Source organism: Phacochoerus africanus, chromosome 15 (assembly GCF_016906955.1).
Source record: "Phacochoerus africanus isolate WHEZ1 chromosome 15, ROS_Pafr_v1, whole genome shotgun sequence".
In the NCBI taxonomy this organism is placed as follows: Eukaryota; Metazoa; Chordata; class Mammalia; order Artiodactyla; family Suidae; genus Phacochoerus; species Phacochoerus africanus.
Window position 1 is genome coordinate 130,104,827 of NC_062558.1, and position 26,963 is coordinate 130,131,789.

The 26,963-nt window shown below is 41.1% G+C and overlaps 1 protein-coding gene across 3 annotated transcripts in view; it reads left to right on the forward strand.

Moving 5' to 3' along the window:
• SEC23IP (SEC23 interacting protein) overlaps nt 1-23,973 on the forward strand; it is a 50,815-nt gene extending 26,842 nt beyond the window's left edge. The window contains exons 12-19 of one of the 3 annotated variants that reach the window (XM_047760297.1): nt 969-1,064; nt 6,531-6,728; nt 10,740-10,895; nt 11,261-11,363; nt 13,180-13,365; nt 14,040-14,202; nt 14,695-14,796; nt 22,329-23,973. In XM_047760297.1, coding sequence (XP_047616253.1) covers nt 969-1,064; nt 6,531-6,728; nt 10,740-10,895; nt 11,261-11,363; nt 13,180-13,365; nt 14,040-14,202; nt 14,695-14,776 — 984 coding nt within the window. In that variant the 3' untranslated portion in view covers nt 14,777-14,796; nt 22,329-23,973. The remainder of the gene's footprint in view (nt 1-968; nt 1,065-6,530; nt 6,729-10,739; nt 10,896-11,260; nt 11,364-13,179; nt 13,366-14,039; nt 14,203-14,694; nt 14,797-22,328) is intronic. The other 2 variants (XM_047760295.1, XM_047760298.1) reach the window with 2 other exon arrangements.
• Nucleotides 23,974-26,963: the final 2,990 nt, after the last annotated feature.

The following is a 26,963-nucleotide window of genomic DNA, read 5'->3' on the forward strand; positions in this document are numbered from 1 at the left end:
TTAACGATCCGGTGTTGCCGTGAGCTGTGGTGTAGGTTGCAGACGCGGCTCGGATCCCGCGTTGCTGTGGCTCTGGCGTAGGCCGGCGGCTACAGCTCCGATTCAGCCCCTAGCCTGGGAACCTCCATATGCCACGGGAGCGGCCCAAGAAATAGCAACAACAACAACAACAAAAAAAGACAAAAGACAAAAGAAAAAAAAAGAGTTTGATAATATACTGTGTGGCCAGGTTGAGGGGAAATAGGCACTGTTACATACTGTTAGTACAAGTGTAAATTGGTACATGCTGTATTCAAGGCAGTACAACAGTATCTTTTAAAATATAAAAAATACATATCCTGTACCCCAACAATTTTACTTCCAAGAATAATTTCCTATAGAAAAATATTCACTCAAGTATATCTACAAGAATAGTCACTGCAGCACTGTTTATGGTAGTAAAACCTTAGAAACACCTGCTGTGTCCACTAGTAGGGTGCTTGTGATATTATTGTGTATCCACACAATGGCCTACCCTGCAGCTGTTGAATGAATGAGGCCATGATAGAGGTATGTTAGGTGATAGGACCAAAGTTCAGTCCTGTTTACATGAAGGTCACACATGGAGAAAAGCATGGGATGCTGTGTATACATAAGCTGTCTCTGGAAGCAGAGCAAATTGTCAAGAGTCGCTGCTGAGAGAACTGGGTGGTTGGGACAGGTGGAAAGGAGAGACTTCATTGCATGCATGATAAAGCTTTTGAATTTTGTACAACATGCACAATATTTTCTTTTAAATTAAGAGCATGATTTAGATGGGGAGGCCTAAATTAATTCGTGATTTAAAAACAAAAAAATTAGCTTTGAAAAAATTGACTGGGTATTTGATTGCCTTTGATGATATGGTTTCTTTTTGTAATTTCTTTTTTTTCAATTTCAGTTCATGTATCATTAGACTGACTAATTAATGTGCTTGTTTTCTTTTAAAGCTTATGTGTACAGTTGACGACCTGAAGGAAATGGGAATACCACTTGGACCCAGAAAGAAGATCGCTAACTTTGTAAAACATAAAGCGGTCAAACTGGTAAAGTTCATCCCTGTCCCTGAAAGAAAACAAAACTCAGCTGTGGCTAGTTTGTTGATATTTTGGAAGTTTTTGTTAGTGCCGTCGTGGTTAGGCCAGCCCATGTACTCCTTGCCCAGGGCACAGTAATGGAGTTGATAGAAGCCCAGACTGGGGAGTCAGCCAGAAGTGGATTTAAATTCCAGTTAGAGTAACTGACATCCCGGTTTTCCTGGGGCTGAGCAAATTCCAAGATGGATTTTAAGTTTTAAAATGGTATTTGGGGATTTCCCAGTGCACCAGCTGGGTGAGTCTGAGACAAGTCAGTCATCCTGTTAACCAGTTACTAACTACATGTTTGTGAGCACTTGGCTTAGCTTTTCTGGTCCTTGGTTTCGTTCATTTCTAAAATGAGAGTGATAATACCTTCCTTATAGGATTGGAGCGAAGATGAAGTAATGCATATGAAGCTTATCATCCAATAAATGTTAGCTCATTTTCTCTCATTTCACTCCTTCTCACCTTTTAAAGAGATAAGAGCGCACACATCCCATTAAATAATAACCAAAAAAGCAAAAATCGCCAACAGTCCAAAACAGAGCAATACTAGTAACAATTTAGAAGGCATTGAAAACGAAAAAAATTGGAAATAACTTATTTAATTTTTACTAAGTTAACTTTACAGAGATTTCCTGTATACTTAGAAAAGTTAGACAGCACTTAGGGTGGCTATTTTATTTTTATTGGATTATCATGGTCTTTGTTGATCTATCTTTTGAATTTTTGGGATTCTTTAATTCGTGTTAATTCTTTGGAACTTAACATATGCCATTTCTTTATATGTAACATGACTATGAATTCATAGGACTGATTTTTTATAATTAACCAATGAGTTGTTGAACATTTTATGAGTGTATCTTTTGGATCAGACACTGCGCTGAATTCTTGATATTTGGAGATGAACCGAGGGTATGTTGTCTAGTTAGAGGGAGAGGTTTGAATGCAAATGATGCAGCAGTTCCCATTGTGGCTCAGTGGAAACAAATCTGACCAGCATCCATGAGGACGTAGGTTCAATCCCTGGCCTCACTCAGTGGGTTAAGGATCCGGTGTAGCCATGAGCTGTTATGTAGGTTTCAGAGTCGGCTGGGATTTTGCATTGTTGTGGCTGTGGGGTATGCTCCTATTTGACCCCTAGTCCAGATCCTGAGGGGGGCGCCTTAAAAAGACAAAAAAAAAAAAAAGGCGCATCAGGCCTATTGTGCTGTCAGAGCCAGGTGAGGGGTTGCAGTTCTGACCTGGGAAGAAGGGGCTGAGGTTAGTGAGAGAAAACTTCTGTAAGGTGTTGGTGCTTGAGCTTGAAGGTGGGGTGGGATTAGGGGACATGGCCTTCCAAGAGTAGGCAGGTGTTTTTCCGCAGCAGAAACAGTAGATGAGCTGAGAATAAGGTAGGGCAGAAAGTCCTGAAGGCCCAAGTGGCGGATAGGGCAGTTTTCTCTTGGAAGGGAGTAGTTCTCAAACATGTTCTTACTGACTTGGAAGTCATGGTACTTTTTTTTTTCTTTTTTATAATGATTTTTATATTTTCCATTATAGGTGGTTTACAGTATTCTGTCAGTTTTCTACTGTGCAGCAAGGTGACCCAGTTACACATACATGCATACACTCTTTTTTCTTACATTATCATACTCTGTCATAAGTGACTGGATATAGTTCCCTTTGTTATACAGCAGGATCTCATTGCTTATCCATTCCAAAGGCAATAGTTTGCATCTATTAACCCTGAATTCCCAGTCCATCCCACTCCCTCCCCTCCCCCTTTGCAACCACAAGTCTGTTTTCCATGTCCATGATTTTCTTTTCTGTGGAAAGGTTCATTTGTGCTGTGTATTAGATTCCAGATATGTGATATCATATGGTATTTGTCTTTTTCTTTCTGGCTTATTTCACTTAGTATGAGAGTCTAGTTCCATCCATGTTGCTGCAAATGGCATTATTTTGTTCTTTTTTAATGGCTGAGTAGTATTCCATTGTGTATATATACCACATCTTCCTAATCCAATCATCTGTTGATGGACATTTGGGTTGTTTCCATGTCTTGGCTATTGTGAATAGTGCTGCAGTGAACATGTGGGTGCATGTGTCTTTTTCAAGGAAAGTTTTGTCCAAATATATGCCCAAGAGTGGGATTGGGTCATATGGAAGTTCTCTATGTATAGTTTTCTAAGGTACCTCCCTACTGTTTTCCATAGTGGTTGTACCAATTTACATTTTCACCAACAGTGCAGCAGGGTTCCCTTTTCTCCGTGCCCTCTCTAGCATTTGTTATTTGTGGACTTATTAATGATGACCATTCTGATTGGCGTGATTTGCATTTCTCTAATAATAGTAATTTTGATTTGCATTTCTCTAATAATCAGTGATGTTGAGCATTTTTTCATGTACTCATTGGCCATCTGTATGTCTTCTTTGGAGAAATGTCTATTTAGGTCTTTTGCCCATTTTTCAATGGCTTGTTGGCTTTCTTGCTGTTGAGCTGTGTAAGTTGTTTGTATATTTTAGAGATTAATCCTTTGTCGGTTGCATCGTTTGAAACTTTTCTCCCATTCTGTAAGTTGTGTTTTTGGGTGGTTTTTTTTTTATGGTTTTCTTTGCTGTACAAAAGCTTGTCAGTTTGATTAGGTCCCATTGGTTTATTTTTGCTTTTATTTCTGTTGCTTTGGGAGACTGACCTGAGAAAACATCTGTAAGGTTGATGTCAGAGAATGTTTTGCCTAGAATATGCTCATCTAGGAGTTTGATGGTAGCTTGTCTTACGTTTTAAGTCTTTAAGCCATCTTGAGTTTATTTTTGTGCATGGTGAGAGGGTGTGTTCCAGTTTCATTGATTCACATGCAGCTGTCCAGGTTTCCCAGCACCATTTGCTGTAAAGATTGTCTTTTCCCCATTTTATGTTCTTGCCTCCTTTGTCAAAGATTAATTGACTGTAGGGGTCTGGATTTATTTCTGGATTTTCTATTCTGTTCCATTGGTCTATATGTCTGTTAGGATACCAGTACCACACTGTCTTGATGACTGTGGCTTTGTAATATTGCCTGAAGTCTGGGAGAGTGATGCCTCCTGCTTGGTTTTTGTTCCTCAGGATTGCTATGGCAATTCTGGGTCTTTTGTTGTTCCATATCAATTTTTGGATTGTTTGTTCCAGTTCTGTGAAAAATGTCATGGGTAATTTGATAGGGATTGCATTGAATCCGTAGATTGCTTTGGGTAGTATGGCCATTTTTACAATATTAATTTTTCCAACCCCAGAGCATGGAATATCCTTCCATTTCTTTGAATCCTCTTTAATTTCCTCGATTAATGTTTTATAGTTCTCAGCATAAGTCTTTCACCTCCTTGGTCAGGTTTATTCCCAGGTATTTGATTTTTTGGGTACAATTTTAAGGAAGTCATGGTACTTTTAAACAAACATGAAGTGCTGACTGTTTAGTAATTCTGTCACTAATTATGACTTAGCACCAAATCATCTCTGTAGTCTAATTTTTACATCAGAAATGTTAAAATGTAAAACTGTGTGCTATAAACCACATTATAAAATTATAACCATGAGCAAATGTGTTTACAATAAGTGAGTTTTTAAACATTCCTTCCTTCCTAGTTTTTCCATTAATATTTGCTTACTTTCGCTGCTGCCTAGAGCCTCCTGGCTAATGTGGAGTACTAAAGGGAAAAAAAAAGAATTGGAGCAAATCTTAAAGTTGAAACAATTTTCTTATCAACTTGATTTTTACATTATTGTTACTGTTATCATCATTATCGTTTTTGAACTGGGCCACAATTTAATTTTAGCAGTGTGTAAACTTCTTTGTTCAGATTCTAAGGGGACATGGTTTGAGCGCCATTGCTTTAGGTCAGTGAAACAATGAGGGCAGTTCTGTGGTTGTGTTTTAGAGTCCACTTGGTTACAGTCTCTGAATGTTACTTTGTTAAGGTCTGGGGATGGAGTTGGAATGGAATGAAGCTAGAGGCTGTTAAAAATCTCTTAGTGCAGTCACTGTAACTATGCAGCTACTCAGCGAGAGATGATGGGGTATCATAGGAAATGGAAGAGAATGGTGCAGCTCCCAACATGTTTCGGACACAGATGGTGTTTCTGATAGTTGTATGTGATGGCGAAGGTTAAGAGCTGAGAAAGAGGTTATTAGCTTTGGCAGTTACCTTCAGTTTTCTTGTATGTTGAATCACTGTATAATTTTAGTTGACAAAGAGCTCGTCCTCATTTTTGAGCCTCGCACCAGCCCTGTGAGAGAGAGCCCGAGGTATTAATCTCTGGTGGGCACAGTGCTCACACCCAAACAGGACACAGGTGTTGGTGCTGTTCCTTCCCACCAGGCCATGTTCTCCACGTGAAAGCACACTTGTTTCCATGCGCACATCAGTGCTGCACGGGCCTGTAGCGACACAAAACAAGAACAACTGAGAAACTGTGTTTCTAGGCCTTACATCATGTCCTTGATTTTACTTTGTAATAAAAGGGGGGAAAAAGTGAAGTATTCTATAGTTCTTAAAAAATCTCTAGAAGGAACCTGGTTTGGCCTCTGTAGTAGCTGGGTATATAAATTATGGCAATGTAAGAATTGTTTTGAAAGGAGTAAAAAACCTATAAAGTCATCCTCTTTTTTAAATTCAAAAGTAATTGCCTCTGGCTGAACCGCGAAGCTTTCTCAGCCACGTTGTCATCGATTGCTCTGCGTTTTACACAGTTAACAAGGCGCTGTCAGATCAATAACGAGCTCACACGGTGCATCCTGTCCACTCACTGTAACTGAAATAATGGAACCCAAACTAGCCCATTATTTTAATAAGGCGATGAGATGTTCGTGGGTAGTCAGTTCATTTTATTTCTGAGTAGTTAGTTCATTGTATGAATATACTGCAGTGTGTCTATCTGTTCTTCCTAGAATGCGTTTGGGAAAAACTTGTTAGTGGCTCCGTGTAAACATAATGGTGTGCATATGTTGAATGAATAAATTTCTCTTGAGTTATGCATCTTTATAGGAAGTGTATATTTTACAGTTATGTAAAGTACTTCTGAGTTCTTGGTCTAAAGTGAGAGCATAAAGGAAGAGGTTGGCATTTTAAAAATTTTATTAAAATTTAAAATTATATAAAAAGTATAGAGCAAACGGCATAATGATAGCTAATATTTAGATGAAATTGTAGCTATTTTGCCACATTTTAATTTTTTTCTTAATTTGCTGTTAAGGATTTTAAAGTAGATTTATAGACATCATGGTAGTTTCCTCCTAAATATTTAATATGTGTCTCTAAAAGGACGTTTCTCCAATAACCACAGTGCCGTTAGTATGCTGGAGAAATTACTAATCGTTCCTTACTGCTGAGATAGAGTGTTTATTTCATAGTGATCGCTGATAACAGAGCTTTTCTTCCTTCAAAGTTATATTAGAAAATATTGGTGTTTCACAGGAACAGAAAAAAGCAGCATCAGAAAAGAAGGTAATGATGGCCACCTCGACAAAAGGACAAGAGGAAAGTACTCAGAAAGCTAAAGAAATGGCTCCTCCTCCCTTAGAATCGAACGAGGCCAAGAGGAAACTTCCAGTCGGAGCTTACGTTTCTTCTGTGCATGTAGATTACGAGTCTTTTGAAGTTGGCACTGGACAGGTAAGTTTACATATTGACTTGGGCTATATTTTACGTTGGAGTAACGTATCTGTTTTATTTGGGTTGGCTTTAAATTCTTTATTTATTCAACAGTATTTTTGTGCGGATGCAGAAAACTGATTTTCTCTTGATAAAAATTGTCCTCTTCTTTCTTAATGTTTGAAATAGGGATTGAATGTGTGTACTGAACATAATGTCTAGCTTTTGAAGTTGTCTTTATTTCAGTTTTTTTCACCTTTCATAATTTTGTAGTGTTAGTCTCTCACAGCCACTAGTTACAGAAGTGGTGATAGTTAGAAAATTATTTCCAGAATAAAATTAATTTCAGAATATACTTAAACTGCCATGAGAGACATTTGCTGCATTTCCTCAACTTATGTTTTTTTTTACTCACATTTCTTCCCTGAGGGAAATATTCCTATAAAAACCTATCAAGTAATTGATAATGCCACCTTTAATGATGTACTTGTTTCTCAGTGTCTTAAGAGTATTAAAATCTTTTTAGATAGTGTTACTTTCAGTATATTTATATGGCTCCATTCTCTTAAGTGAGTTCATGACTGATTTAAAGAAGGCAGAAAATGGTGCTGGATGTTTGCTATAGCCTGTTCAAGCTTTTAAGCCCTATTCATTCATAAACATTGCAATTTTTTTTGCATTTTTTTTTTTAGGGCTGCACCCACGGCATATGGAAGTTCCCAGGCTAGGGGTCGAATCGGAGCTTCAGCTGCTGGCCTACATCACAGCCACAGCAACTCAGGACCCAAGCTGTGTCTGCAACCTACACCACAGCTCACGGCAATACTGGATCCTTAACCCACCGAGCAATGCCAGGGATCGAACCTGCGTCCTCATGGATACTAGTCAGGTTCGTTAACCTCTGAGCCACAACTCGAACTCCAAAAAATCATAATTTGGGAGTTCCCGTCGTGGCGCAGTGGTTAACGCATCCGACTAGGAACCATGAGGTTGCTGGTTCGGTCCCTGCCCTTGCTCAGTGGGTTAACGATCCTGCATTGCCGTGAGCTGTGGTGTAGGTTGCAGACGCGGCTCGGATCCCCGTTGCTGTGGCTCTGGTGTAGGCTGGTGGCTACAGCTCTGATTTGACCCTAGCCTGAGAACCTCCATATGCCGCGGGAGTGGCCCAAGAAATAGCAAAAAGCCAAAAAAAAAAAAATCATAATTTGAATCACTGTTAAGTCGGGACCATCTTATTACTGTTTTCAAACAGCTTGTTACAGCTGTATTCTCAATGTCAGTAAATATTTCTCTACGACTTCATTTTTAACAACTGCTACGTTTCACTATTGGGAAAGATAATAATTTATTCTCTTACTTTTTATTGGATGTATTTGTTTCCAAGGGCTGCCATAACAAAGTGTCACAAACTGAGTGGCTTAAAACACCAGAAACCTAATGTCTCACCGTTCTGGAGGCTAGTAGTCCACGATCGAGGTGTCAGCAGGGCCTTGCTCCCTCTGAAGGCTCTAGGGGGAGCCTTTCTTACCTCCTCCTAGTTTCTGATGGTTTACTGGCTATTGTTAGCGCCCCTTGGCTTATAGATGCATTGCTCCAATCCTCCATGCTCATGTGACATCCGCCCTTTGCCCTCACATCATCTTCCCTCTGCACGTGCTTCTGTGTCCAGATTTCCCCTTTTTATAACAACAATAGTTATATTGGACTTGGCCCCCCTCACCCAATGCAATTAAGGTCTCTTTTTTGGTGGGGGGGAGATACATTCAAGCCACAATGTTGGACATGCAAGCAGTTTTTAACTCTTTTAAGCAATCCAGTGATGAACAATTTTAAACCAATTTTCTGTGTACATTTTTTATTCTTTCAGTTAAATAACTGGAAGTATATGGCTGGATCAAAGGATGTGCACAAAAAAAGGTTAATGGTTATTGCTACTTGCCCCAGGAAAGGTTGAACCAGTTTGTATTGCCACTGGCAGTTAAGATTGCCTCTCTCTTCTCTCCCTCACAACTACTGCTATTATCATTTTGATTTAAAAATATATAGTATTCTCTCTTGTGTAACTTTTTCTAAAGAAGTAATTTTTTTTACATACAAAAGTAGAGTTTTACTTTTTTTAAAGTGTTTATGTCTCGGATAACTATCTCGCTGTATTTCTTTAAGTACTAGAGAAGTTCTGTATTTTATCATCTTTTTAGTTTTTTTTTTTTTTTGGTGAAGTGCTGGTTTTATCTATTTTTCTATTGGGTTTCTTTTTTCCTTACTGATACTTAAGATTCCTTATAGATTAAGAATACTGACCCATTGTTATAAATATTTTTTCCAGTTTATAGTTTTTTAAATTTCCTTCCTTCCTTCCTTCCTTCCTTCTGCCTTTTTAGGGGCACACCTGAAGCATATGGAGAGTCCCAGGCAAGGGGTTGACTCGGAGCTGTAGCTGCTGGCCTACACTGCAGCCCCAGCAACTAGGGATCCGAGCCGCATCTGCCGCCTACACCACAGCTCACGGCAATGCTGGATCCTCAACCCACTGAACGAGGCCAGGGATTGAACCTGTGTCCTCATGGATACTAGTCAGGTTCGTTTCCACTGAGCCACGATGGGAACTCCCTAACTTTGTTTTTTCTTCTTTTCTTTTTTTTCTGGATCTAGGGGAAAATGCATAATCTTGAGAACATCTCCTTGTGGCCCTCTTCAGTAGCAGAGACTATTGAATTTGCAAATATAAGGGCAAGCCAAGGGGTGTGAAGTTTAGACTTTGTTAGAATGGCAGCTAGTTAGTAGAGAGTATTGGATTTGGAGTTCAAGGTCCTCAGTCTGCCACTCACTGGCTCTGTGCTTCTGGGGAAGTGATGTCACCTCTTTGAGTGTCACCGTCCTCATCTGATAAGTGGGCACCAGGGTTGCTGCCATGCCCTCTGCTTTCAGTGGATCTCTGTCATGCATTTGGATTATCCCTGTTCTTTGTTCTTCGTGCTCAGGATACTAAAATAATGAAGACACATATCCTGTCACCGAGCAGCAAAGGAAAGAGCTTTGTAAATTATAGACTGCTGACCGAATGGGGTGCTTCCTCTGACTAGGCTGTTCTCAGTGAGCCGAGAGGCTACGTGCAAGCTTCTCCCAGACAGGAGCTCTTTGGGGATGAGTCATCTTTCTAATGGAAAGGAACATGCCTAGCAGATGAGGATGGTAGTTTTATAAAAGAAGTAACAGTCATTGGATGCTTGAAATACGTGAAGGTCTGTGCTAAGCACTTTATATAGTTTAGGTTTATTTTTCAGCCACAGCATGAGTTTGGCGTTGTTATGATCCCCATTTGGTAGAAGAGGAAACTGAGGTGGGGGCAAGAGAGGTTAAGAAACTTGCCTGAGGTCACACAGTAGGGAGTAGTCAGGATTTAAACCCAGGCAGTTTGGAGTTCCCATTGTGGCTCAGCAGGTTAAGAGCCTGACTTAGTGTCCATGAGGATGCTGGTTCATGTGGGTTCAATCCCTGGGCTTGCTCATTGAGTTAAGGATCTGGCATTGCCACAAACTGCAGTTTAGGTCGCAGGATCTGGTGTTGCTGTGGCTGTGGTGTAGGCCAGCAGCTGCAGCTCTGATTTGACCCCTGGCCTGGGAACTTCCATATGCCCCAAGTGCCGCTGTAAACAACAGCAACAACAACAACAACAAAACCCAAACCAGACCAAACCAAAACCCAGGCAGTTTGATTCTAGAGTCTGGAGTTTTAGCCACATTTATAACTATAATAAATTTGTACACCATATGTTTTAACCTTATACAACAAATAAAAGTATAGTCAGAGGATATAATAGTATATAAAAATATCTAAAGGAAATTTTTTTTGTCCCTTCGAGCTAGCGACCGCTGTCCATGACTTTGATTATCTGCTCCAGAAATCACACCTTGAAAGGTGTTATCTGCATTAGGATGCTCTTAATTAAGTGCAGTTCCAGTTTGAACTTTTGAATTTTGTATTGTATGACATTGGAATGACCAACTTTTGTTGTTTTTTGATTCTTTTTAGGTTTCTGTTGTTTACAACTCCTTAGACTTTGAACCTGAGATTTTTTTTGCCTTGGGATCTCCAATTGGTATGTTTCTCACCATTCGAGGAGTGGATAGGATAGATGAGAACTACAGGCTTCCCACCTGCAAAGGATTCTTCAATATTTATCATCCAGTGAGTGAACTGCATCTACTTTCTATTTGGAAGAAGATGAGGCACCAGTCCTCTTTATCTTAGTAGATTCTCAGATTCTTGTTTCTTAGGAGTTAATACTGCTTTTATTTTGTACAGCTCAGCTCTCTGACCAAAAAAATACAGTCTGAGTTTCCAATACACTTTTCTACCAAAAAGGCTTTGTTCAAGGAAATGATTCTCTTTCTTTGCTTGCAAAGTAATTTTACCCGTAAACTTGAAAGTATTTGAATAAGGTGTGAAAAAAAAATCAAAACCTCCGGTTTAGCAGTTAGCTGTTTTCTCACTCAACCAAGACATGTAACTCAAAACAGCTTTTCTTAAATTTCTAATTCTTCTGTTTATAGCTCGATCCAGTGGCGTATAGATTAGAACCTATGATTGTACCAGATTTGGACCTAAAAGCGGTTCTCATTCCACATCACAAAGGCAGAAAAAGACTTCATTTAGGTAAAAAGCAAATATTGTAAAAACTTGTTTCTTTCCTGTCATTTTGTAAGCTGTCATTTGTAATGAATTATGAAAATTTTAACACTAAGTGCTTATTTAAGTGCCTACTATTTTCAGAACTTGTTTGCAAAGTATTCGAAGGAGCCATCAAGAAAGTTATGAATGAGCTCCTTCTTTTTTTCTTAGGGCTGCACCCACGGCATGTGGAGATTCCCAGGTTAGGGGTCCAGTCGGACCTGTAGCTGCTGGCCTACCCCACAGCCACAGCAACACCAGATCTGAGCCACACCTGCAACCTACACCACAGCTCACGGCCACGCTGGATCCTTAACCCACTGAGCAAGGCCAGGAATCGACCCTGCGTCCTCATGGATACTAGTCAGATTTGTTTCCTCTGAGCCATGGCAGGAACTCTGAGTTACTTCTTCATGCTTGCTCCGTGATAACATTGTAGTTGTTGAGATAATAAGGAACAGGGGTAATTGGTAATAAAGTGATGAGATGCATAGATTTTGGTAGAATTTGGTTATAGTCAGTCACTTTTGAACTAACAATGATCAGTATGTCAAGAAAAAAATTTGACGCTAAGTCAATTGAGCTGTTTTTTCCTTGCTAACTAGACAAACTTTCTTGTTAAAGAAATTCATTAAGAAAAACGGATTGATAATAATTCCAAGTGGGGTTTAGGTTTCTTTTATGCCTACTAATGGCATATGTTATCCATAGGTTTATAAGAAGGAAAAGTGATCATGCCTTCTTATTTAAAAATTTTTTTCTTCAGGGAGTTCCTGTCGTGGCGCAGCAGAAACGAATCCGACTAGGAACCATGAGGTTGCGGGTTCGATCCCTGGCCTCTCTTAGTGGGTTAAGGATCCGGTGTTGCCGTGAGCTGACACAGCTCAAATCTGGTGTTGCTGTGGCTGTGGTGTAGGCCAGCAGCTATAGCTCCAATTAGACCCCTAGCCTGGGAACCTCCACATGCCGTGGGTGCAGCCCTAAAAAGACAAAAGACAAAAAAAAAATTTTTTTTTCCTTCTTTTTTTTTTTATTTGCATCATGCTTAAAAAAAATAACTCTTTTGAAGTTTAAAATGAAAAATTTGAGGAGTTCCTGCTTTAGCGCAGTGGGTGAGGAATCCAGCTGTAGTGGCTTGGGTCGCTGCAAAGGCACAAGTTCAATTCCCAGCCTGGCACAGCAGGTTAAAGGATCTGGCATTGCTGCAGCTGTGGTGTAGGTCACAGTTGTGACTCGGATTTAATCCCTGGCCCAGGAACTTTCATGTGCGTGGGTGGGGCCATAAAAAAAAGAAATTTGATACGCTAAGATTTTGAATTCAAGTGTGATTTATTAGACGAATGTAAGAAAGGTGAAGGTGCAGGAGTTTATTTTTAAATTAGACATTTAAATTGTGGTTGTATCAGAATCTCAAATTCTTAAAACCATTTTACCATTACAAATTAGAAAAACAGTCATCTCTAATCTCTTGGGCCCATTTTTTAACTTATAGTAAAAAAATATATATAAATGAGCTTATATTTTTATGATGTTTGAACTCCCCCCCCCCCCCCCCCCGGGGAGAGGAAATGTATAACTTTGGATCAAGTTTAGTTTAAAAAAAAAAAGACAGAATAAGACTTCTCAAAACATTTTAACACTTTGAAAGTTCATGGCTGAGAAACTCCATATTTATGATATTTAAGATAAGAATAAGAGGTCTTTTTCATTCTGAAAAGGGTGTAACTTTTGTATTAATTTTTTTGGTGCACAATTTTACACAGTAACTGATAACCTGTCATCTTAATCTTAATCTCTTTAGAGTTGAAAGAAAGTCTCTCTCGTATGGGATCTGATTTGAAGCAGGGTTTCATTAGCTCTCTGAAAAGTGCTTGGCAGACATTAAATGAGTTTGCCCGTGCTCATACCTCTTCAACTCAGTTGCAAGAAGAATTGGAGAAGGTAGCCAATCAAATCAAAGAAGAAGAAGAAAAGCAAGTAGTTGAAGGTAAACTTGAAATTTGAGGCATTTTCCAGAACAAATATTCTTTGAGAACATAGCACACAGAAATTATTTGATGATGCTTTTCCATTATAGTCTTTTTTTTTTTTTTTTTTGGTTGAAATATAGAGGCTCTTCCTAAGGAAATCTGTTAGGGTAACCTGTACTTCAGAATGCATGTCATCTCTCTCTCTTTTTTTTTTTTTTTTACTGGGATTTGGGGTGATAGTTGCTAAACTTCTTACTTTGCAAGCTTAAAGTTTTGATGAGGTTTATAAGGCTAGAGTGGAATATCAGAGTTGAGAACTAAGTTGGTATTCAGGCATCTTGAAAGACCCCTGTGCTGTGTCTGTGTCGTTGTAGACTGTACATGCAATGTCAGGGTGTTGTGCTTTTGATGCTTTTGATTCTTACGGATTCTAATTCTATTTCCTTTCTTTCTACAATGCTCTCTCACCCCTTTCCTTCAAAACTTCTATCAGCTCGTTGGCTCTTTCTCCTCTCTCTCAGGGAGCCAGCACCTCTTCCCCTGGCTCTTTGGAGGAATGGGAAAGGACCTTGGTAGCTTCCCAGGCTGCTACGCGTGTCAAGCAATATTCCCTTGAGCCCAGAAAGTCAGCTAAAGTCAAAGGATAATGATTAAGTGATTGACTTTGATATTGAAATGGTTTAAATTCTAGCAGAAAAGATTGTTGAAAGTCCAGATACTTCCAAGGATGAGGACTACTTAGGAAAGGTTGGAATGCTAAACGGAGGTCGCCGGATTGACTATGTTCTTCAAGAAAAGCCAATAGAGAGTTTTAATGAATATCTTTTCGCTCTTCAGAGTCACTTATGTTATTGGTAAGTATTTTCACCTTTGATAACATTCATGGGGCCTTTAGGTGCTAGCACATACAGCAGTCTTAGTGAGACTCTTGCTGCTTTACCATTTGTTACAGAAGATTGATTTGAATGCCCATATGGTCAGACTCAGTTCTTTCCCCTTGAGTTGACTTATCCACAAGATGGCAGCATGTCATCTGCATTTGACCAAAGGCCCTTAGTACTTGCGCACTGTTTTTGTAGGGATGCCCTCCTCAGAATGGAAATGTGGAGACTTTGAAAGCCATCCTTTTGTAAATCCTTGGTCACCAAGGAGAATGTCAGTGCAGTTATTTTGGAGCTGGTCAGTATCCATCCAGTTTTTAAGGGCAGCTCTGAATTACACTCTTTTATTTTCATTTACCCTTCTTAGAAAGAGCTGAACAGAACCAAAGCTGTATTTTCCACTTTTATGCATAAAGGTTAATTTCAACGAATTCTCTTAAGTAAATGTGCTTTTCTTTTTGATAGGGAATCTGAAGATACTGCCCTGTTATTACTTAAAGAAATTTATCGGACAATGAACATTAGCCCAGAACAGCCCCTGCATTGATTGGACTTCAGCTTCACTGCGTAAGTTTATCATTATTGTGTGTATAAATTCTGAGTGTTTCATTCTGAAGCCTTTTTTTTTAATTGAGTTGTTGATAATTTTCTCTTTTTTCTGTTTCCTCTGAGTATTTTTCTTTTTTCTTTTTTAAATTCAGAATTGAGACATTAAGGAAGGGCATTGGTTTGCAGTCTACATTTACAAAGGCATACATAGAATGAGTTCTAGTAAGGCATACATAGAATGAGTTCTTTTATTTTCAGTTTCTTTCATTTTCTGTTCAGATTCCCAGGAATATCAGTTAGGAATTCTTTTAGTTATAGGTAACAGAACTGAACTCATGAGACAAATGGAGATTTATTTTTCGTACATGGCGGGAAGGTTTCATGTGTTGAATGATGTCACTAGACACCCAGATTGTTTGCATCTTTTCACCTGCACTTTGGCTCCCATAGTCCTAGACATCATATTTGCATTTAGAGCATGAATGGGAAGAAAGGGTAGAATCGGTTATATCTGTCTTAATTAGGAAAGCAGAAGCATGTCCAAAAATTTACTTATACCTATTGACCAAGCCTGTGTTACATGCCCCATGTCCCTCCTCAACCCCAAATTAGTTGAAAGATTGTATAGGTTTTGTTTTAAGCATTCCCACCCATTATTGAGGGAAGGGGGTTACACCGATGATGCATGAACCAGCCTGCAGGTCGGCCACACTCTATAATCCTGACTGTTCTCCTAACCCCCGTTTTTCCTCACTCGATTATACCTTATCTTAAAAAGTAGGTAAGGGGGAGTTCCTGTCATGGCGCATTGGTTAACAAATCCGACTAGGAACCATGAGGTTGTGGGTTTGATCCCTGGTCTTGCTCAGTCAGTTTAGGATCCCGCATTGCTGTGAGCTGTGGTGTAGGTCACAGACTCGGCTCAGATCCCACATTGCTGTGGCTCTGGCGTAGGCCTGCAGCTACAGCTCCTATTAGACCCCCAGCCTGGGAACCTCCATATGCCGTGGGTGCAGCACTCGTAAAGACTAAGTAAATAAATAAATAACTTAAAAAGTTTAAAAAAAGGTATTTTTTTTTAAAGTTAGAAACTTAGGAGTTCCCCTTGTGGCTCAGTGGGTTAAGAATCTGACTAATATCCGTGAGGATACAGGTTTGATCCCTGCCCTCGCTCAGTGGGTTAAGGATCCAGTGTTGCTGCAAGCTGTGGTGATGTTCGCAGATGCGGCTTGGATCCCGTGTTGCTGTGGCTGTGGCGTAGGCTGGCAGCTGCAGCTCCAAATCAGTCCCTAGCCTGGGAACTTCCAAATGCTGCAGGTGTGGCCCTAAAAAGAAAAAAAAGTTAGAAATATTAAAGCCTTTGAAAGAGTGAAATGCAAAATGGTAGGCTCTAGATTACTGAAATCAAAAGTAGTTCCTGGCACTTTTTGATTTTTTTTAATAATAAATGATAAATTCAGTCTTGGCTTTCTTATTTTGGAGAGGTAACCACTTTCAGTAGGATTTTCTTAGAGAAATTCCCCTGTGCACGTCCAGTCAAAGACGTATGCATGTCAAAACAAGGATCTACATTGACTCTGTCGTTCTGCAACCCGATGTTGTCCATCAGCCTTACAGCTTCATCCTAACTCGTGTGGATCTTTTCCATTCTCTTTAATGGCTACGTAGGAATCTACCCCATTATGTGGTGTGGCTCTACTGCATCATATTTAGCCGATTGCCTCTTCATGGACATCTAGGTCATTTCCTGATGTATGTTAGAAAATCTTACTCAACAGAGTAGGTAAGAGGTCTAAAAAGCCATTTTGTAGCCAGACTCTCGATACGGTTTTATCAGTTATCACCATTTCTGATGTTATAATGTTAAGATAAACTAAATGTAATTTCACAAGCCTTCTCAGTCCAAATTTTCAATTATAAAAGGCATTCAACTGGTTGACAAATATCTATTCAGCACCTACTACATACTAGGTGCCAGTTTTCATGCTCGCGGTTAAGTGGTAAATAAGATTCATTCTCACTTTTAAGGAAATTACCTTCTGCTGGGCGGAGATTGACCATAAACCCGCACTTTAATCCATAAGTAAATTTCAGATATTGATAGGTTCTCTGGAAAAGATTAAAGAGGAAGATGCTGAGAGTGACTGGGGATGCTTCTGCGAAGGCCTTGCTGAGCTGGTGATGTGTGAGTCGATACTTGAATGATGACAAGGAGTTGGATGCCTGGAGATACAGGAGAGCAATCCAGGCAGAAGAAGAGCAGCTGCCAGGGTCCTGAGATGGGAGCAGACACGTTGTGTGAGAGGCTGAGAGCAGCCCCGTGTAGCCAGGGGTAGTGAGTGATGGGGCCGGAAGGGGTGATGAGGCAGGGGGTAGGTGGACCTGGCCACCAGGAATCTGGTAAAACACTTGCATTTTGTTCTAAGCCTAATGGAAGCATTGGGGGTTTTAAGAAGAGGAGTGACGTGATGAGGTTTATACTTTAGAAAGATTGCCCCGGGTGCTGGGTGGAGGGTGGACTATTGGGCGAGGATGGAGGGAGAATAATTAAGAAGCTGGGGGGGGGACTCTGACTAAGGTTGTAGCGATAGGGATGGTGAAAGATGACTAAATGGAGATCTAGTGTGAGGTGGCGTTGTCTAGGACTTACAGATGCATTCATCGTGGGATGTGTGCGAAAGAAGAGTTAAAGATGGCTCTTTGGATTTTGATGTAAGCAACTGAGTGGATGCTGGAATTTTTTCTGGGAAGGCTTCTGGAGGGAGTGGGTTTTGGGGAAGTTCTGGGGGTTGGAGAGTCTGTAGTTCTGTTTTGCTGAGTCAGTAGTTGATGATATTGATCTAAAGAAAACTCAGATCTAAAGATAATAACCTTCAAATCATCAGCACATACTTGCTCTTTGAAACCAGAAACTAAATGAGGTCCCCTAGGAATGTGTAGGTGGAGAAGGGAAGTCTGTGGAGAAGCAGCTGGTGAAGGGAAAGAAAATCCAGGGGCTTGTGGTCTCAAGGGAGCTGAGAGAAGGAAGATTGATTCAAGGAGAGAGTGGTCAACCATGTCAAATGCCGCTGAGGGGTCAAGTAAAAGGAATTGGCCTTTGGCTTAAAGAGGACCTGGGACGTCATTGGTGGCCTTTAGTATCATGGCAGAGGTAACGTGGGTTGAGGGGAGGAAAGGGATCAGAGAGGAATGAGGTTTTTTTTTTTTTTTTTGGTATTTTTGCTATTTTCTTGGGCCGCTCCCACGGCATATGGAGGTTCCCAGGCTAGGGGTCAAATTGGAGCTGTAGCTGCCAGCCTACACCACAGCCACAGCAACGTGGGATCCGAGCCACGTCTGCAACCTACACCACAGCAACGCCAGATCCTTAACCCACTGAGCAAGGCCAGGGATCGAACCCGCAACCTCATGGTTCCTAGTCGGATTCGTTAACCACTGCGCCACAACGGGAACTCCAGAGGGGGGGAATGAGTTTTACTGTGAAGGGGCACAAATAAGAAGGGGACATTTTATGATCTTAAGATGCGTTCGTTTGCCAATGACGGTGATCCAGTATTGAGAGAGAAGCTGATAATGCCAGAGCTAATGGGGTATTGTTGGAGGAAAAGGCAATGAGATGGGCCAGGGCAGAGTGAAGGGTTTGGCCTTAGAAAAAGAGCAGAGCTACATCTTCCATGGTCCTGGAGGAAGGTGGAGCGTGAGGGCGCCCTATGGGTAGTGGGTTAAAGTGAGGTGGGAGAGCGGGGTTCTTTGGTGACTTCAGCTTCCTGTCTGAAGTGTGTCAGGATCTGGGGTGCTGTGCAGCTCTGCTAAACAATGCTCCATGTCCTTAAAAACCCTTTAAAGAAAAAGAGAAAAAAGCCCTTTAAAAAAAAAAGAATATATCTTGTAATTTTCCCACTTCAGGAAACAACGTGGGTGTGCTGTGTGTTTACCATTTTTATTTGTTTTCTGTACGTACAGTTGGTTTACTTTTAGAAGTGACAGAAGAGAGGAAGCTCCTTCCCATGCCTCTTCCCTAGTGTCCCTGCCTGGAGGCAACCAGTGTTACAAGTTTTGTGTATCCTTCCGTACATATGCTAACACATGCACACACACACACACACGATTTTTTCCTTTTTAAAAGACAAATACTAGCAGAACAGACACTCTTCTTACGTTTGTATCTTTGCTATTTTCCCATATCCATCCATCCACCCATCATCCATCCATCGTTTGCTGAGCACCTTACTGAGTGCCGGGTACTTGTTCTAGGCCTTGGGTTCACAGCACTGGACCACACAGTCTCTTCCTCAAGGATCTTCTTTCCTCTGGGAGAGGACAGACAGGAAAGAAATAGTGGAAGTGTGCCAGATGGCTAAAAATAGAGCAGCAGCGGAGCTGGGGGAGGGAGTGCATTTGGGATGAGAACAAGTTGCTGTTGAATATAAGATGACAAGGGACATCCTCACTGATGAAATGTCACTTGAAGAAGTGGCCCAGGTGGATATCTGGGGGAAAGAGATCATCTCAGGCAGAAAGAAGATGTATCAGAACAGAAGAGCTGCCTCATTTTTTTAGCAGTTGTATAGTATTCCATTGACTCTTAACACCGTAATTTGTGTATCCATCCCGTACTAATGGGCATGTAGGTTATTCTAATCTTTTGCAAGCATGAACAGTGCTTCAGAGATGCCATGTATTTAATAGCTGCACTGCATTCCATTTTAGAATTCGGTTTGTCAAAATCCTTAATTTATCTACTGTTATTAGCTGTGTAGGTGATTTTCTAACTTTTCACAATTATAAATAATTCTGGGAGTTCCTCTGTGGTTCAGTGGGTTAAAGATCTGGTGCTGTTGCTTCCGTGGCTCAGGCTTTTTTTGTTTGTTTGTTTTTTGCTTTTAAGGGATGCACCCACAGCATATAGAACTCCCAGGATAGGGGTCAAATTGGAGCTGCAGCTGCTGGCCTACACCACAGCCACAGCCACAGCAGTGCAGGATCTGGGCCATGTCTGTGACCTACACCACAGCTCACGGCAATACTAGATCTCTAACCCACTGAGCGAGAACAGGGATTGAACCTACATCCCCAGGGATCCTAGTTGGATTCGTTTCCACTGTGCCACAATGGGAACTCCCTGTGGCACAGGTTTGATCCCTGGCCTGGGAACTTCTACATGCTGTGGGGCAGCCAAAAAACAAAACAAAACAAAACAAAATGACCTGTCATTGTATATACTTCTAGCATATCACTGACTGACTGCTTGACCTAAATTCCTAGAAATAGCATCAGATCTAAGTATAGTCACATTTTGAAAAGGCTTTTAATTTACATTTGTTGCATACTTGCATTTCAGGAGGATTATTGAAGTTTCATAGCTACCATCAATATAAAGTGTTAGTTTTCCTGCACCCCTGCCCACACTAATTATTACTGTTTTTTAAAGTTTTGTTAATTTTATAATTAGAAATTATTATATCATTTTTTTTTCCTTTTTATTTTTTTGACTGCCCCATGGTATATGGAGTTCCCAGGCCAGGGATCATCAGATCTGAGCTGTGGCAACGCCAGATCCTTAATCCATTGTGCTGGGCTGGGGATTGAACCTGCGTCCCAGTGCTCCAGAGATGCTGTCCATCCCATTGCCCCTCAGAGGGAACTCCTGTCATTGTTTTATTTTACATTTTCATGACTAGTATTAGTCTCTTTAACCGACCATTTCTTTTTTTGTCAACTGAACTTTGTGCATTTTCCTGGAGGTGTAAGGTGGAGATCTTTGCTTATTGACATGTAATTATGATAGGTAAGGATGTTAACCTTTTATCATTACAATTTTTTTTTCCAGTTTGACATGTCTTCTTTTTGTGCTTTTAATTTTTGGGTGGTAGGGTAGGAAGTATATTTTAAAATATGTAGGCCAGTCTTTTAAGATTAATTATTATGCAGATCATTATATTTATTATTATTATTATTTTTAGTTTGTGTATAGTTTTGTTTTTCCTCTGGTTTTATAGTTTAGAAGAATATAATATAGACAAGGATTTAACTTTTTCAATAGCTTATCTTTTTTGCCTGAGCCACATATTGGGTAATGTACTCTTTTGTCATTGGTTTGATAATTTTTTTTTATCATGTGCCCAATATTTGTTTTCTAGGTTTTATGGCATGTATTAACTTATATTTATCTACCGTATTTCACTGATTGCAGTATATTTTCCGCATTTTAGCACCTTTAAATTTGGGATGCATCTTAAAATCACCAGTTGGCCTGGATGGAAGTTAAGAGTTGTCTTCTGCCAGTCACTGGGGGGCACTACCAATCTAAGTCTGTTTAAGCTAATTTCTCTGCTTGAGATTTTCTTGGACTACACTGGTGGTGTGAATGCAAGACTACAAAATTTGGGGGCAGGGCGGGAATAGAGGTAGCAGTTCATATATCAAGGAATTTTTTCCCCTCTTCCTGTTGTCAGGGAGGTGGCGTGCAGACTTGTGTGCCATGCCTTCTGGAGGAAAGGTTATTATTATTATTTTTTTAACTCTTGAGGCTGTCAGCATTCGGTTTCTTCATTTCTTGTGGTGGTTTTAGACTCCCTACCCTAGGCATCTTTTCTTTGCATGGTACATAAAATAATGCTGCGTTTTACAGTTGATAGTGTCTTAGATTCAGTGAAATATAGCATTTTAGTGATTGTTAATTTTATAGTTTTTAATATCTGACAGTACAAATTCTTAGTATACCATCATCTTGGCTATTATTCCAAATGAATCTTGAGATGATTTAAGTTCCCCTGACACTCTCTCTGCACAAAACAAAGCAAAACAAACAATACTAGTCCTAGGATTGTGATATCATCAGATGTGAAAAATTAAAGACCTTTTATTTCCACATGATTTGTTCACTGTAATTGTTTTATTTCTTCTTATACTTGGTTGTAAAATTTAGTCAAGAACTCAAGTTCCTAGTACCATACTGATAGTATAAAATAATTAATTTAAATTTTTTTTCTTTTTTTTTCTACTTTTCTAGGGCCACACCTGTGGCACATGGAGGTTTCTAGGCTAGGGGTCGAATTGGAGCTGTAGTCGCCAGCCTGTGCCACAGCCACAGCCACAGCACCATGGGATCCAAGCTGTGTCTGTGACCTACACCACAGCTCATTAGCCCACTGAGCGAGGCCAGGGATTGAATCTGCGTCCTCTTGGTAACTGGTCAGATTCGTTAACCGCTAAGCCATGAAGGGACTCCCTTTTAATCCTTTTTAGAAGTGTCCTTTAAAACCAGGTCAACCTGACAGATAACTCACTTTACATTTTGTCTTTTATTTTCTATTCCCGTTTTGTTATGAAGATGATTGGGCTAGTCAGTCTCAGCAAACACTCCCTCCTGCCCTTTTGTCCCTCTGGAAGGCCCCTCTGAGGTCTTGTGCTCACAGGCTGTGTTCTTCAGAGGCAGTTTGCGGGGACTTGACAGTGTGTTCTTTTACTTTAGAAGGGAACAACAGTGTGTTATTGTGTTATCACTGTAAGTTTGTAAAGTTGACCGAGGACTCTTTTTCCTTTTAAAGACTTTCTTGTCTTTACAGAAAGCCGTGTATAAATTGCATTGCTGAAAATCCTCAGAGGCCGTCCCCAGTCTGCTCCTGTGATGGATGACAGAAAAGTGATTCATGGACAATTGCTCAGCTGTAATTCTCAGATGTAGGGGTTCATTTATGAGAAAACATATAGAACAAAAAGATGGAAAAAATCAGTACCACATTTGGACACTATAGATGAGAAGATGAGCTTATAAAAATGATGCCGTTAAAAACTCCTCAGATCAGTTTAGTTGTACAGTTGTCAGAGTAACATGTGGTATCAATGAAGAAATGTTTGTGGCATGCAGACGGTTATTTCTGTTTCTTGGAAAATATTGTCAGTGGGCTATTAAACCTGTATTTTTTTTTTTATTATTACTGTAGTATATGTCCAATGGACTTCTTGAGAAACTATAGTAATACAGTGTTTAAAAAATGTATGTCCTGGAGTTCCCTGGTGACACAATGGGTTAAGAACCTGGTGTTGTCCCTGCTGTGGCTCGGGTTCGATCTCTGGCGCCTGAATTTCTGCATGCCGCGAATGCGGCCCCCCCCCCCAAAATTTTTAAGTTCTACTTTAAATGTGAATTGTAGTTCTGAGCTGCTTTAATGCAGGGTCATTTGTATTGTTAAGACGTAACCAAGATCACCTCTATTTCAAGCTGAACTAGGTCTCTCTGAAGCCTCTTAGCTAAGCAGTTGGTGGTGAGCAGGTTGTGGAAGGAAGTGAGTGCTTCTGACGTCCCAGAGGCCCTGTGGCCGCTCTCCCAGCACGTCATTTCCGTCGGCAGAGGGGAGCAGGTGCCAGGTCTCTCCATCATCTAGGGTAGCTGTGCAGCCACCTCCTTGCTAAAGTTCCAGTCGTATGAGAACCAAAGTAGAATTTATTTGGATTTGGGAATTTTTTTGCTTTGTATTAATTTTACTTATACCAAAGTGTTGGAAAGTATGAGATCTATTGCCTCTAGACTATAACTCTACTTCATGACAAGATGGTTCTGTGAGATTTTACTTTATTTTACTGTAACTTCAAATTATCTGAATATTTTCCTAATACTACATGGGAATGCTGATTTCTTTGTTACGCAGTAGAAGCATTTTACACTGTTTATATAGTTCTCATGGAACATAGACTTTTTTGAGAGCAATGTGTGATACACATTTTTTGTGTATACTAATTAGTGTGAATAAAACAGTAACATCAATACATTTTTTTAAAAGCAGAAACTTCTGTATTTTTCTTGTCTTCCTTAAAAGTATTCCCATGAGTTCAGTGTTCATTTACTTTCACTGTTGAGTACCTGCTGTAGAATATATAACTATAGCATTTGTTCCTAATACCAGAGTTAGGACGGTAGAACTTTTGAGCTGCAATTGACTCCAGACAACGTGTTTTCCAACCACCTCCTCCTGCAGCTGAGGACACAACACTAAATGCCTTCCTCAGATTGCTGGATGGCAGAGCTGGGCTGGAATTTACAGTGTCACTAACTCCCTTTTGGCCTTCATTTCTCTATACCATTGCTATTACCTTTCACTTAATTTCCTCCTAACTTCCCAACACTGATGAAAAAAAGAAAAATAAGGGTTTATGTATATTTTAATAAAATCCAGTTTGATTTTTCAACTTGCAGCTGGTTTGGTCTGTATTATTTGGCCTGAGTCTTATGAGTGTTGGGCAGAGGGAAGGGGCACTTGAGCCATTGTCTCCGGTAGAAACATGGACCAGCTCAGTTTTAGGAATCTTGTGATTTGAACACTTGAAACAGAAAGTCGAAATTGTGGGGGGACTCTGCTTGTAGACATATATTTATATCACTCTTCAGTGAAAAGAAAACAACCAAACCCAAAACCACAAGTAGGGCCGAGGGCAGAGTCTCTTTATTAGCATGTTGTTCAGTTGTCACCACCGTGCCTTGCAGAGTCTTAGCCAAATATTTGTTCAATAAAACAGTTTTAAAGAACAGAATTAGAATTAAATACTTTGAGGCCTTGGAATGACCTCCGAGACCAGTGGTTCGCAACCTTTTATTTTTTTATTTTTTGTCTTTTTAGGGCAGTGCCTTGGCATATGGAGGTTCCCAGGCTAGGGGTCTAATCAGAGCTGTAGCCACCAGCCTACGCCACAGCCACAGCAATGCCAGATCCAAGCCACATCTGTGACCTATACCACCGCTCATGGCAATGCCAGATCCTTAACCCACTGAGCGAGGCCAGGGATCGAACCCACAACCTCATGGTTCCTAGTCAGATTCGTTTCCACTCCACCAGGACAGGAACTCCCGGTTTGCAACCTTTTAAAACATAGCAGAGCCTTTTTCAAATTTCAGTATATAAACTAGATGAGCACGAAAGTGACTGTATTAATGGCCTGAACCCGGCCAGAACACAGATTGGGACTTGAACCCACGGTTTTAACTTAGTATCACTCACCCTGTGTCTGGACTCAGTGAGGTTCAGGTTCTTCATGTCTTCCGCACCGAAGGAATTCAGCAAGAGACAAAGTGATAGGCAAGAAATAGATTTATTAAGATAGGACACTTGTGACAAGATACAAGTGGGCAGGCACGGAAGCTCTGCCCCAGGATCCAGTGGGCTACAGTTTTCATCCAAGGGGAGTAGGGGTCGGAAAAGCCCGCCTCTTCCTTTCTGGGAGTACTAGCTCCTCTTTGGTATCCGGTAGGGTGTGTATTCAAATCAGCAGAAGGGTGGTCCTCAAACTCTTGCCCCTGGTCTGAATATGAATGCAGGCCTCATCCCATCCCCAACCCAACAACCTGAGGCAATTCTCAAGGCTCCACTAATGAAGCAAGCCTGCCTTGTGCTGATGGTTTCTTGAGCAATTTACTAACTTACAGTGACCTCCCAATGTCCCCTAAATATCCCCTCTTTAAATATGGTCCTTTTCGGGATTTCTGCAACTACCTGTGCCTACTCCATCCCTATCAAGAGTATGGCTGCTGAGCAAAGCTTGACTTTCTCCCCAGGAGCTCCACCACTCCTGGGGACAACTTACTCCTGCCCTACCTGGATTAATGCGCCCATTTTCCTCAGAGGAGGAAAGTTGAGTCTCTAGTTACTCTGAAATTGTTCCATACGCTGAGTTCCATATGCAGACTAAAAAAGCATCAGTGTCTGAAATTGGAGTTCAGAGCATCATCACAAAACCGAGGAGGACGGCCGAGGCCCGGTTCCTTCACATGGTCAGAATGAGAGGAAACTGCCTTCCAAGGCTGATGGGCCTGGGTGTTTCGTGAATCCACCAAATAAGGCCTTTCCTCAAAAGCAGAGTGTGATCACAGTAAAAGGAAACTTCACAGATGATACTGGTCTTTGGGGTAAGTATGTTGTTGGAAAGCTGTGATCCACATAGACTGTTGAAAATGAGGACATTGGAGAGAGGATACCCCGATCCTGGCAGGGGAGGTTGTATGTTTGAAACACTAACTCCCAACATCAGCGTGCTGGAAATCAGGACGGTTCTGGGAATTCCAGGATGATTGGTCTGGGTGTTTATATCACTGTTGTTTCAGGTTTTTAGGACTTGAGCCATCGAACAACCTTAGTGCTGAGCCTTAGTGTTTACCGAGCGGCCTGCTGGTGGTGACTTGTTTCCACCATAGACTTTGCCTTCTGGGAAGAGGCTGACTTGAGCTGCAGATACTGAATGTTTTTCTTTTCCTTTTTTTTTGTCTTTTTGCCTTTTCTTGGGCCGCTCCTGCGGCATATGGAGGTTCCCAGGCTAGGGGTCTAATCAGAGCTGTAGCCACTGGCCTACACCACAGCCACAGCAACGCGGGATCCGAGCCACGTCTGCAACCTACACCACAGCTCACGGGAAGGCCGGATCCTTCACCCACTGAGCAAGGCCAGGGATTGAACCCGCAACCCCATGGTTCCTAGTCGGATTCGCCAACCACTGTGCCACGATGGGAACTCCATGTTTTGCTTTTCCTCCAAGTTCATGGTTTTCATTGCAACAATAATTTGGCAGCGGTTAGTATGAGTCAGTTCCCCAGGGCTGGGTTGTCTAATGTGAGTTGATAGAATTCAGTTCCTTTAGGAGCCGAGGGGCTGACATTGCCTTCGTGCTCCTGGCCATCTCCCTGCATGGCACTGGATGGCCTGCCAGCTGCCTTGTCTCCCTGGTAGTTCTATAATACTTTCAGTGGGTTACCAGTCTTGTTCCCGATATCTCACCCTTAAAGTGGGCTTACCAAAGAGCCTAATAAAGAGCTCTGCTGCCCATCTGCCTTGGGTCCAACCTCTCTCCCTCTCAGCTGTGGGCCCCTGGCAATGTAGCGGAAACCGCAGAAACCGTGGCAGCGGAAGGAGACAAACGGCGCTCAGAGATATGGAAAAGCATGGTTTATTCAGCACCGATGCGGGCTCAGAGGAGTCAGCTCCAGAGTCTGAGCACCAGGTCTTTGTTCACCGTAACTTTTGTACACTACAAGGTCTTGATTTTCCCATGTAAGCATCTCGGACCTCCCCCCTTCCCCAAGCAGACAGTGTTCCTCCCTAAGAAACTGAGCAAACAAGGTTACAAAAGCAGAACTGATAAGCAATGCTGGGTACACCATTAGCAGGGCTGCTGGCTTGGACACAGGGCACACAGTTGCT